The sequence below is a fragment of the Coccomyxa subellipsoidea genome, assembly GCF_000258705.1.
Source record: "Coccomyxa subellipsoidea C-169, whole genome shotgun sequence".
NCBI classification, from domain to species: domain Eukaryota; kingdom Viridiplantae; phylum Chlorophyta; class Trebouxiophyceae; family Coccomyxaceae; genus Coccomyxa; species Coccomyxa subellipsoidea.
The window spans coordinates 1,636,912-1,649,157 of record NW_005178041.1 but is presented as its reverse complement, the minus strand read 5'-3'; the positions used below and the strand labels follow the sequence as shown (position 1 = coordinate 1,649,157).

At 56.3% G+C, this 12,246-nt stretch overlaps 3 protein-coding genes across 3 annotated transcripts; 1 reads left to right on the top strand and 2 right to left on the bottom strand.

Annotated features, from left to right (window-relative positions):
- Positions 1 to 264: 264 nt before the first annotated feature.
- COCSUDRAFT_59073 (hypothetical protein) lies at positions 265 to 3,602 on the bottom strand (the record flags this gene model as incomplete). The annotated part of the gene is made up of 5 exons (XM_005651034.1): positions 265 to 462; positions 865 to 1,698; positions 1,832 to 2,074; positions 2,222 to 2,539; positions 3,150 to 3,602. 5 exons carry the CDS (start codon positions 3,600 to 3,602, stop codon positions 265 to 267), a joined length of 2,046 nt encoding a protein of 681 aa, XP_005651091.1.
- Positions 3,603 to 4,267: 665 nt separating this feature from the next.
- On the top strand, positions 4,268 to 8,656 carry COCSUDRAFT_12423 (TPR-like protein; the record flags this gene model as incomplete). Its single annotated transcript, XM_005651033.1, has 12 exons — positions 4,268 to 4,525; positions 4,642 to 4,973; positions 5,187 to 5,433; positions 5,629 to 5,742; positions 5,806 to 5,927; positions 6,395 to 6,527; positions 6,775 to 6,964; positions 7,094 to 7,254; positions 7,405 to 7,551; positions 7,670 to 7,777; positions 7,916 to 8,095; positions 8,393 to 8,656. 12 exons carry the CDS (start codon positions 4,268 to 4,270, stop codon positions 8,654 to 8,656), a joined length of 2,256 nt encoding a protein of 751 aa, XP_005651090.1.
- Positions 8,657 to 10,676: 2,020 nt separating this feature from the next.
- COCSUDRAFT_59071 (hypothetical protein) lies at positions 10,677 to 11,253 on the bottom strand (the record flags this gene model as incomplete). Its single annotated transcript, XM_005651032.1, has 3 exons — positions 10,677 to 10,730; positions 10,830 to 10,930; positions 11,064 to 11,253. The coding sequence occupies 3 exons, from the start codon at positions 11,251 to 11,253 to the stop codon at positions 10,677 to 10,679; spliced, it is 345 nt and encodes a 114-aa protein (XP_005651089.1).
- Positions 11,254 to 12,246: the final 993 nt, after the last annotated feature.

Below are 12,246 nucleotides of genomic sequence, written 5' to 3'. Positions count from 1 at the left end.
GTGGCCTCCCTGGAGCATCCACATAATGCAGATCATGGAGCGCCACTGTCACAAGTGCAATTGAAAAGAGAACCCAGAGAAGTGCTCAAAAGGGGGCCACACTCATCTACATTGCAGCGTGCTGGGCCGAAACTCTAATAGTGCAGAGCCTTGCGTGCTGCAAGTGCTTGTCAGACGCCGCCTTTCCTATGTGCGCTGCCTGTTACAGTGGGTCCCAATTGCTGGCACAAGAACACAGCCAATTCTGCACGGCCGGCCATGTCATCAGCGCACGCTATGTAGCATGGGGGCCAGGGGAGAGAAGGCTTGAGCGGGCCCGCTGCCAAACAGGGTGTACGATGACTGACTCTGGCTGGTCGGAGTGGAGGTGGAGCTGTTGTTGACATGACCCGAGTGATGAATCACCGGGGAGTGGTGGAAGAGCGAGAAGGGCAGATGCCCACCCTCCGCCACATCGTTGGCCTGGACACGTGGACACATTGCTCAGAAACCCCACATTCCTAGCCCACCAACTTGGAATCAGGACAGGTTAGTGCACATGAGCATGTAAGGGAAAGCAGCCGTCTTGGGCACGGGTTTAAATGTTCGGCATGAGACGAGGGATCACCGATGGAACGGATTGATGGGGCCAGACCGCGCTGGAAGCATGCACGGCATGCACAGGTCGTCCAGGCCCCTTCCCAGGGGTATGCTGGGCCGATTGCCATGCCTTGCCATGCCTTGCACCCTGGAAGCCACGTGCAACTCAATATGCAGGCTTGCCAGCGTGTGATCCAGATATGCTCTTCAGTGCAATCTGTGAATTTGATTTATTGCAGGATCATCAGTGCAGAGTGCTCCCACACAGGGACAACTAAGGCCTACCGAATGCTGCGCAATGATGGGGTCTCCAGAGGTGAGCACTGCTGCCAGCTTGACTGGAGCGGCCTTGGGAGCGGTCACTGGCAGAGCCCGAACAGCAGGAGCCTCAGCGGCACCCCGCTGCTCTGGCACAGGGGCAGCAGGGCTGGCCCTGGGCGCAGCCGTGTGCGTGTGGGGGCTGGCTGTAACGGGTAACGCACGCACAGGCACCGCCTGCTGCCTGCTGCCGCCGCCTGCCGCAGCCGGCTGGGCAACCGGTCGGGCGCCCAGCGACTGCCGCCGCGGCGCCTCCGGTGAGCTGCCGCGCTGCTCTGGCACCGGGACGGCCTTGCGCGGGCCGGCCACTCCGCCGCGACGGCCTTTGCCGCCCGCCGGTATGGTCTCCCAGCCGGCAGCCGCGTCTGCCGCCATCGGGGATGGCTGCTGCGCTACCGCCTTGGCGGGCGGCCGCCGCGGTGACATGAGCTCCGCGCCCAGCGTGGACCTGGCAGGCGACCTTGGGCAGCTCTTGCCGGGGCTCGGCTTGCTGCGCACTGGCGCATCCTTGCCATCGCCAGCGGCCCCAACAGTGGTGCCATCGCTTGGGAGCGGTGGGGCGTCGGGCGGGGGCGTCGGAGGGGCGCGCACGGGCGAGGCACCCCTGGTGGGCGAGCTGGAGGAGCTGCGGCGGCCGGCGCGCTGGCTGGAGGCGCTGCAGGCCGCGTCGCAGACCGCCCCGCAGCCGCACAGCAGCTGCTCCCCCTTGCCTTCCCCCTTCCCCTTCTTCTTGCCCTTCTTCTTCGCCTTCTTGCTCTCCTTGTCCTTCTCATCCTTGGCCACCAGCTCCAGCAGCTCCGCCTGTATCATTGCCCATTGTACCTCAGGGCACTGCTCTTCTGACTGTGACAGTTGTTTCTTGTGCAGAGGCACCTTCAGAGCAATTGAGTGACAACAAGTGCATGGCATGCTGACAGGCTCGGCAGCACTGCACCTCTGCCTCCTTGGCGCGGAGCTCCTTGAAGGCGTTTGTGAGCCGCTCCTCCATCATGGACAGCGCCAGGTGCACAAAGAGCAGCAGTGCATTGTGCCCAGCCGTCTGCTCCCGGAACGCCACCTCCACCTGCCCCTTGAAGATGAGCACTGCGCAGTCCGCCAGCGCCTCCCGCGCCAATTCTGGCGTCTCAGCGTGCCGCACCCCCTCATCATAGCCATCCCCAAGCTCCCCGTCTGCCCCCTGCAGCAACAGTGCCATGGTGCCTCCGTCTTGCAGGTGAATACAAAATTTTTGTATGTAATCACTCACAAGGGCTCGCATTCAAAGCGAAATCACTTTGAGTTTATATGAAGCCACATCCTTCAGCTGGAGTACAATGAAAAGTACCTTGCAGTCCTCCACCTCCTCAGCGCGCTCAAAGAAGCCAGAGCTGCCGACGCCGTGGAGGGAGACCACGCCGTCTGATAGGCCGAGGCTGTGCCCCTCGCAGATCTCCAGCTCGGTGCCGGGCACGCCGGCTTTGCTGGCCTTGAGCTCGCGGTAGGCGCGATACACGTTGCCGCGGCAATCGCGGCAGATGCGCAGCTGGTACTTGAGATGCGCGTCCAGCTCCGCCGCAAAGTCCTCCTCCCGCAACTGGAACAGCGCTGTGTGGTGCTCCTCTGGCAGCCCTGACCAGTACTCCAGCAGCGCCTCTATTGGCACCTGCATCCCATTAAACCTACTCTCAGCCACCCTGCTTGTCATGTGCTCAGCAACCAGCAGAACACCAAGGTTATTCAGCACTAACCCTTCTAGTGAAATGTTCTATGATGATCCCAGAAGTAGGCACACACGCGTCTGTGCGACCCAATCACAGCAAACCAGATATCTTCAGGATACGGGAACTTGCCAGCCTCAGGTCGTTTTGAAACGACCCTCACGAGGTCAAAAGATGGCAAAGGTTGCAGACCATGCTCTGGACATGTACGGCTGCTGATTTCAACAGGGGAGAACTGCCATCGGAGAGTATTAATAACACAACCCCAAAATATGTTCGAGGTTGCAAAGGATTTTGGGCCAAAATAACAAGCCCTGTGGCAGGGCAAGGGGATCAGGCAATGCCATAGCAAAATGCTACCTCCGTTAGCATGTCAATTAAATTCAAAGGAAGGCATAGTTCCAGAAAAAAGGGTTTAAAGAGGTGCTGTTTAAAGTGAAATTATAAGTCACTGATCAGCAAAGTATCTGCAAAGATGCCGAATATTTGTATACTTCCAAAGAGAAACTTGGATATGTTGAAGTTCTTGAGGACATCTAGAACTAATGGACGCACGCTGGAAGTGTGCAGGTTGCACATTGTGTTGCCAGGTGTCCGAGTCCAGCCATTCCCGCAAATCCCTCCACTCATAAACTGCAGCTCTCGTTCCCGCTCCCTCGCCTTGGCGTCTGCAAAGTTCCTGAAGGGCTGGTCCTCAAGGATGCTCTCCTCCAGGGTGAGCGTCTGTCCGTTCTCCACCACCAGACCCACATAGAACGTTGCACAGGCTTGACATTCTACGGGCGCAGCTCCCCGCAATTCCTCAAAACGCAGCACAAACAGACCAAAGCATCTGCTGCAGTACTGCGCCCTGATCGTCTGGAACAAGGTCTTTTTGTCCACTCGCAAGAGCTCTCGTCGCTGCGGCAAGGACAAACTCTGCCAAAATGAGCCCAGCAATCCAGCTTCGTGACCATCGTAGGCACCAGCGGGGTGCAGCCGAGCCAGGCTCCGAGTGCACCTCGGCATCGTGCCCTTTCCACGCTCACCAACAAGAATGAGCCATGAAGCTGAGCTCGAGTGCACAATTGAAGAAATTATGCAAAACACAGCTTAGAAATTTGGCGCTGGACGAAACGCCGTATGAGACATGTGCCGGCAGGACTAGTCCCATGCCACCCATGCACTCCACCCACTGGCTGACCCAGGTGCAAACTTCGCCATATAGAAATGCCAAATCCCACTCTCAGTTTTCCACGAATCTTTCTTGTCATAGAGGAAAAGTGTTGTTCGACTGCGTTCCAACAGTGTCAGATTTGATAAGCCAGAGTCGGATTTCTAAACACCATTGTGCATCAAAATCCTTCTTTGGCGCTTGTGAACGGATCAGCGGTGCAACCCAGTGGTAGACGCTCTTTAGGATGTCCTCCTTTGATGCGCCTAGCAACGAGTACCACCTCTTCATCCCTGTCGCATCGACTGACGAAACCGTGGCTGTGCCTGTGGATGATCTGCCCGACGAAGTGGAAGATCTTTTGGATGTGTTGAGAGCAGAGGAGGCACCTCTATCCCTATGGATCGACTTTGCCAAGGCGTACCTTGCACAGGTCTGGGCTTCGTCCTTCTGGCTGGCCTCTGTATCAGCTGTCACAGTGGACACAAAGCTGACCGCAGCTTGGTGCATGCAGGGCATGATGAAGCAGTACCTCTATATCTTAAACGAAGGTACCAGTAAGGAGGTCGCAGACTACTTCCAAGGTGCCAAGTTTGAGCGATTACAGATATTCTGCGCACTTGCTGCATACTACACAGCAGAGGGCCGCACGCAGCGGGACAGGAATGCCCGCGCCGATCACTTTGCAAAGGCTGCCCAGCTCCTGGGGACGGCTCGCCAGATTGATTACGATGACCAGCTTCCATTCTTGGGCCTTGGGCAGCTGGAAATGGCTCGAGTGCGCTCCCTGCGGTTGACCCTGTCCTCTTTGCAATGCACTCTGGCGCTTCCTGTCGACCTCAAGGAGACCCATCATTATCTCGTGCCCCAAAGAGGAATACATGTTGCGTGCAGGGCGACATGCAGTCGGCAAAGGTCCATTTTACAAGCGCAGCGGCGGCTCAGTGCAACGGCCGGGTAAACATAGCCGGCACGCTGGCGCTGGCGAACGTGCACTTCCAGCAGGGCCAGTACAGCCCGGCGCTTGGTCTGTACCGCAGGGCCCTCAAGGAACACCCGGGGGCACCGCCTGAGGTGCGGCTGGGGCTGGCTGCGTGCCTGTTCAGGCTGGGCCAGTGTAAGCTGGCCAAGGCCGCCTACGAGCGCACGCTGGACCTGCTGCCCAGCTGCGGCGAGGCGCTCCTCGGCCTCGCCGTCATCGCCTTTAATTCCAGGGACACCGAGAAGTGAGAACCTGCTTTTCCTTGAAGGTTCAGATCGAATGGAAGCATATGCAGCCGATCGAGTGAAGAAGCAACATTGGAAGGATACAAGTCAGTGGGTGACCTTGGCATGGGAGTCTTTTAGGGGGCGGCAAAGGAACCCTCGAACAGGTCGTTCTCCTGTGACATTCTTAGGCAACAAATCTGTTATGACTGCGATGGATTAATCCTGTCCAGGGGGTTTCGGGAGGGGTTGGATCTGCTGTGCCGCGCGTACGATGCGGACCCGGGGCAGCCGGGGGTGCTGTCACTGCTGGCGCGCTTCTGCATCCAGCGCGGCGACTGGCAGCGCGCCCGGGAGCTGGCAACGGCCGCGCATGCGGCGTCCGAGTCCGCGGGCGCTCGTGCTCTCGCGCTCACGCTGCAGGCCAGGGCGCACCATGCAGAGGGCAACTACAACCTCGCGTACCGCTCCTACCAGCAGGTCTACAGCCTTTCCTCCCATTCCAGACTCATTCTGCCATACAATAAATTTGGTGTGCCCTGTTGCCGCCTCTGGCCACGGCGGAAGGAGAATGTCTGGCCTCGGTCAAGCTGCAAATGGCATTGCGAGCGCAGTCTTCATTGTTGTGGGGATGCATGGAGGGCTGCCGTCTGAAGAGGTGGAGTGGCACTGCAGGCGTCAAAGCTCGACCCGAAGCTGCCGCTGCCCCTGTACGGTCTGGCGCAAATCATGGTGCGGCAGCGCGAGCAGACCAATGCGATCAGCCTGCTGGAGAGCGCTCTGGCGCTGGTGCCGGGCTGGCCGGACGCGCTGCACATGGTGGGCCAGCTCTACCCGCAGGCCGAGCGCAAGGGCCAGGCCGCCATAGACCACTTCCGGGACGCTACCGAGGCCAACTCAACCTCCGGCTCCGTGTGGGAGATGCTCGGCGAACTGCTGGCACCCATCGACCCACCTGGTCCGCCCTTGCCTCTGTACCCAATCCATCCTTGGCTGATCAGGCTGCTTTTCTTATGGTTAGTGAGGAGCTTGTGAAGATGATATGACATTCAGAGGGCATGGTACATATGCATGTGGAGCGTTGGCATATTTGAATTAGAAGGGTTCTCAAGAATACTGTGCTTGGTGTACAGGTTCTCTGAGAGCGTACAAGCGCAGCCTGCAGCTGTACAGAGAGGCAGCACAGAAGGACAGGGAAGCCAGGCTGCGCGCCCTGCAACGAGCAAGGGCAATCCGAGCACGCAACAGGGCCACCTCGCTCGAAAACGGCGGCCAAGCCCATGACCTTGAGGTTTGTGCTTGACCAGGTGGCACCTGCCACACCAATGTCCTTCCCACCTGAGCAAGTTTGGCTGATATAGGACCTTGTCCTGTGACAAGCCCCTCTTACAGATTATACACATCTGCAGGACGATGACAAGGCGGAGGAGGAGGCAGCCAGCAGGCTAGATCCGCTGCCAGCCAAGCTGCTGAACAACGCTGCCGTGCTGCATATGCGCGGCGGGGAAGCGACTGCAGCCCTGGACCTCATGCAGAAGGCACTGCAGGCAAGCACCCACTCACTCCCTCCTCCTGTGTGACACTCCGACATTGGTTCAGTCCTCGTTACCCCAAGTTCACCATGCAGGCGGCCGCCACTCCGTACTGTGTTGGCACCACTGTTTCCCAAGCATGCTGGGTCCTTAAGTAAATAAGTAATTAAAAGTGCTCTTGTTGAGGAGGTGGTGGTTTCACACGCAGGCGGCCAAAGAGGACACGAGCGGGGCGCTGCCGGCGAGCGCAAACGTGACGCTGGGATTCAACCAGGCGCGCGTGCAGGAGGCCGCGGGCGACACGCAGGCTGCTGCGCGCAGCTACCGCGCCATGCTGGACGCGTTCCCTGCCTACACCGACTGCCACCTGCGCCTGGCCTGCATCGCCAAGCACCGGGGGGACCTCGCTGGCGCGCTGAAGTTGACGCAGAAGGCCCTGGAAGCCAAGCCCGGCCTGCCCGACGCCCTGGCCATGCAAGGTGCGAGACATTGCGGATTCTCTTTGCTGAGAATGATCTTCTCGTGTGCAATGCCGTCATGGTGTCTTCTTTGGGCCGTGGACAATCTGGTGGAGTGTTGGCTGAGGGATGTGGTCTGGTGGTGGTCAGGTTGGTTGCACTTGGAAGCCAGAGATTTCAAGAGGGCTGAGGATGCGTTCCAGGCGCTGATCAAGGAGCCATCCGCCAAGAACGACGCCTATGGCTGGCTGGGCCTCGCCTGCCTCAACTTTGCCTCAGCTCCCTCGCATCGGAGACTCAAGGTGATTGACGTGTTCCCTCCATGCATGGCAGCAATGGAGGTTGCCTGCAGCGGAATGTTGCCCTTGCTTGAAGGCTCTGAACCGCCCAGTCTCACCTGGTAGAGGGCAGCCAGGAGGCAGGATATTTTGTCCTGTGTCACGCAGGGAGAAGATCTTGAGAAGGCACAGAAGCTGTATGGGAGAGCGATGAGCTTCTTCAAGCACGTGCTTGAAAGGAACCATGCAAACGTGTATGCCGCCAATGGTATTGCTGCCGTTCTAGCAGAGCAGGGCGACATTGAGCTGGCCCACAACATCCTCACACAGGTGCGAAAATTCTCACTGTGATATTCCTCATACTGTGATTGTCCTTTTTATGTTTGGTGGTAATGTGAAGAAGCTCGAACGATGGTCAACCTTCTCAGCCGTTCCTACTGGTGGACAGGTGCAAGAGGCAGTAGCTGCTTCCGAGGGATTCCTGCGGATGCCGGACGCGCCCATTAACATGGGCAACCTCTTCCTGGCACTGGGCAAGCCTAAGCTGGCCATACAGGTGCTTTATGCTGCCCTATACAACTTTCACTGCCTCCATCGCCGGGAGCATGTACCAGAGAGAATCGCATGGGAACATGCATGCATGATGCCAGAAAAATTGTGTAAATACTGAGAAAAACCTGTGTGTTCCTGCCAGGTGTACAATTCTGTGTTACGAAAGTACTTCCATGGCAGCCACGCGACGCTGCAGCTGTATCTGGCTCGCGCGTACTATGATGCCACCGAGCTGAAAATCGCACGGACGGTGCTGTTGAAGGCGGTGCATGTGGCCCCCAGCGACCACCGCCTGCTCTTCAACATCGCTCTCACCATGCAGGTGCCCTCCCAGGCTTCCTGCATAGTCTTGCATGACAATCCCATCATCCACGCAGGCCATAATTACTCCGGATGAGTTGATGGAGTGCAGTAGTTCTCATCACCTCAAGCTGTAGATCATGATCACAATTCTGGAAACATTTACAGGGACCGAGAAGGGTGGAGAGAAACAGTACAGGGGTTGCTTGACATATCTCAGAAATATTAAGGGGTTAATAGTATCAATTCTCTGTAAGTGCATCGTTCATGTCAGGGTTTTGCTCTGTGATTGATGCTGGGTTGATGTGTGTGGGCGCAGAACTACGCAGTGTGCCTCCTGAAGGAGACTCGCGTGGAGGGGGACCTCAGCAAGCTGGACGAGTTTGATGCTGCAGTAATGGACCTGCTGCAGGCGCACCGCTTCTTCGAGCAGCTGAACAACCTGGGCCACCACAAGACGGGCATCGACCCCAAGAAGCTCCGCGAGCACATCGACTTTTGCGTCCAGACCCACGGCAAGGCGGTGGCCTACCAGCAACAGGTGCCAGTCCCCACCGCTCCTGCCGTACCGACTGCACCCTGACGCGTATTTCTTCCGGTGTCTAGTCTTCAGCCGGCATGTAACAGTTTGCACCTGCATACCCAGTGTGCTAGCTTGCATGCTGGGATGTGGACAGCATGTGGGGGATGGGAGTGAACTGTTCGAAGTCCATTGTGGCTCTCGGCGCTGCAGGCGAGGGCGGAGGCGGCGGTGCAAGTGGCGAAGCGGGAGGAGAGTCGGCTGCGGCTCGAGGCGGCGAAGCGGCAGCGGGAGGTGGCGGCTGAGCGCACGCGCATCGAGGACGAACGCCGCGAGGCCGAGGACAACCGCAGGGCGCGCGAATCCGCCGCCAATCTCGATCGCATGCGCGCCGGCTGGGCCGAGACCCACGCTCTGCAGCAGGCACGGCAATCATTTATGCCAACCCTCACTGCATGCGCTAGGCCTATGTTGGCCCTCATGCATGGAATTTTTGGCTGCGTGAATGCAAGGTATTTGCTGGTCCGGAACGGCGCAGCAGCGCGACAGGTGGGGTGCGCGTGCAGGCAGCGGAGCAGGGCGATGCGGGCAAGGCGGACAAGAGGAGGAAGAAGAGCAAGGCGGCCGCAGAGGAGGCCCAGTTCTACCTGGAGAACGAGGACGAGGAGGACTACCAGGTGCCCCAGGGGCAGGACTCGCGCCTCGCCGGCACCGGTGCGGCCCCTTCCTGGGGCTCCATGCCCCACTTCTCCCCCAGAACTTCCAATGGCCTCACTGTGCAATGAGCCACTCAGATGTTTCACAGAGCAACAGTGGAGTGAGACATCATGGCAGCAGTTGAGGTGTTCATCTTGCATGATATCTGGTCAGTGTGCCATGCATCAGCAGCTTCATTGCTTCTCTGCGGCATGCCGTAATACGCGCTCTTTTTTTATGAAAGGAATAAGACTTTCTTCAACAGACACTTACACGTGATCGATGTGACCATCTGCATGCAGGGCTGGAGAGCAGTGATGAGGAGGAGTACCAGGAGGAAGGAGAGGACGCAGCCGGAGACAAAGCTGAGCCTGATGCTGGGGAGGGTGAAGGCAGGGATGCAGGCAGGGCGGCTGCAAATGGGAGTGGTGAGGCAGCCGAGATGCAGAGCCCTGGCGGCAGAGGGCGCCTGCTGAAGCGGCAAAGGGCGGAGGGCAGTGAAGAGCAGCAGGCCGATGGGCTGGAGGATGATGACTTGGACGAGGCTGTGCCAGGCTTCCAGGTGTGTTTCCAGCAGCAATTGATCCAATCATCTGTCTTACGAAATGACCGACCACTTGATTGACGTTTTGAGAACCTGGCTGCTGTTACACTGCCAATTTACCAGGTACTGTCTCCGGTGAGTAGAAAGTAGCTCCCACAGCAAGATGTGTGAACTTCTGTGCTGCTTTGAAACAGGATGAAGTGGATGACGATGCTGAGGAGCAGGGAGCAAAGCGCGCGCGAATTAGCAACATCTTTGGGGACTCAGATGAAGAGGATTGAGGGGTACGTGGCAGGAATTGATCTGTGCTTGGCATGCTTGAAGTTTGTCAAGGGAGCTTTGGTGTCTTATAAGACACCTGTACAGGGCAGAGTTTCCGCATGCATGCTGATGAAATGCTCACACGTGAATGAAGCATTTTGTTTTGAGAGGAGATTGTATTTCCATAGGTAGTTCTATACACGTACACAGAAGCATGAGCATGTAACCATGCGCCTGAAGACATTGCAGGATTGCATTGATCTAATGATGAAGTCAACCAGAGAAGATGCCTATATGACACAGTTGTTTGTCGCACTTGTCTGCCTACAAGCGCCCATCACTCATGTCCAAGAGACATGCAACACCTATTCACATTGAAGCGCTGCAGTATTACTGCACTGATACAATGCTGCGCAGGGAAAACCTAGCTTTTAATTCAAATGAGGGCAGCCCTCAGGGCCCTGAGACCCAAGGCTAGAGCAAAAGCAGTTAATTAAGTGTATAGCCACTCTCAGGAAAACTTCCAATCCCCAGCGGAAGGCACTCTTGGTACAAAGATGATGCACAACAGATCCCTTCACATCATCGACCAACAACTCCGAGGCTGGCAACAATGCGGGGATTGGCTGTGAATTCCTGCAAAAAGACACAAAGCTTATGCCTTGGTACTCGGTGACATGCAAGTCTCAAGCATGCAAGGCTCAACTATGATCTCAATGGTGCCAGGAGGCATACCTGGATCTGCACGATCATGTCATCAATCTGCGTCTGCAGTGCACGCAGATCTTTGATGTACAGCATGCGTAGGATCTTTGCAGCTAAATCGGTCTTCTCATCTGCAGACGGCAACAACTTTATGCTATCTAGTGTGATGCAAAGGAAAGCAAAGGCACAGATTTGACAACGCAGCCGTTTATATTGGCAGGAAACTATTCCGACATGTGAGCCTAGGAATAGTAGTGCGTATACCTCCCATTGAAAAGCCAAGCGGATAACTGCTCATGTCCAGGAAGGCTGGGCTGCCGGGGCCCTTTCGCAGCTCAATGTCCCTCACCGCTGGGATGATGGTTTGGGCAAGAATCTGCTTGGCTGATGCGAGTTTCTGTGCCAGACTACCTTCTGAGTTTTCCAGGCCCAAATGCTTGAGCAGGACCTGCATTGCTGCCTTCACCTCTGGCTGTCCAACTGCAACCCACATTTGCTGGAAGGACTTAGATGCTTGGCAAACTGCAACAAGAAGGACCGCATGTTCTCAGCTACTCAAGAGGCATGCAGGGGGGGTATGCATGTGTCGCACCATCCAAGAAGATGACATCCTCTGCAGGCTGCTTGTCCAACTCTTCCACAAGACACTGTCTGCTGGCGCTCAAGCTTAATGGCCCGAGCTCTTTTGCTGCGTTTGCACGTGGCAATTTCAGTGATGTATGGTGACATAAAAGATAGTGATGTTGAATCTTGCATTCAGATGTACCTCTGTCACCATGCATCAGGTCCACAGCGTAGCGCAGCAGCCAATCAACGACAGCATGGCTCTGCAGAGCTGCGTCAGTACTAGTATGCTCCACCGGGCATTCCAGGTCGTTTAAATACTGCAAAAGAGATTTGCCATGTCAGTATGCCCTTTCGATAAACGGAGACACACTTTGACAAAAAGCCAGAGCATTATGAAGGTAGCTAGATGTAGCTGCTAACCCACCTTCACAAAAGCTACCGGCCACCTCTCTGATTTCGTGTCGGAAATTGAACCACGATCTTCTGGACGGTACTGTCTGATCTGTGCAACTCAACAAACGTTAGCCACAGTTCGCTTGGCCTTTTAGTAGCAGACATTTCAAGAAGATATGGGCCCATACCGCCTTATGCTCAAGCCAGACAATCAAATGCCTCAATTCAGATTCATCGGATGTATTGATTGTATCTGCATGAGAGACTCCTAAGCTGCAAAGTAGCAATTTCTGATGGGGGGATGTCATGTCTTTATTATTAGCAGCAGGGACCTGACCAAGGTGGACTTAAGAAGCTGGGTGAAAAGAAACCATTCCTCAAGAGGAAAGCTGGACAGGAGAAGACAGAGGCATGAAGTAAATGCAAGATCTTCCTCATTTCGGCGACAATGCATGTCATAAGGACAAAATCTCACAAGCTCAAAAAA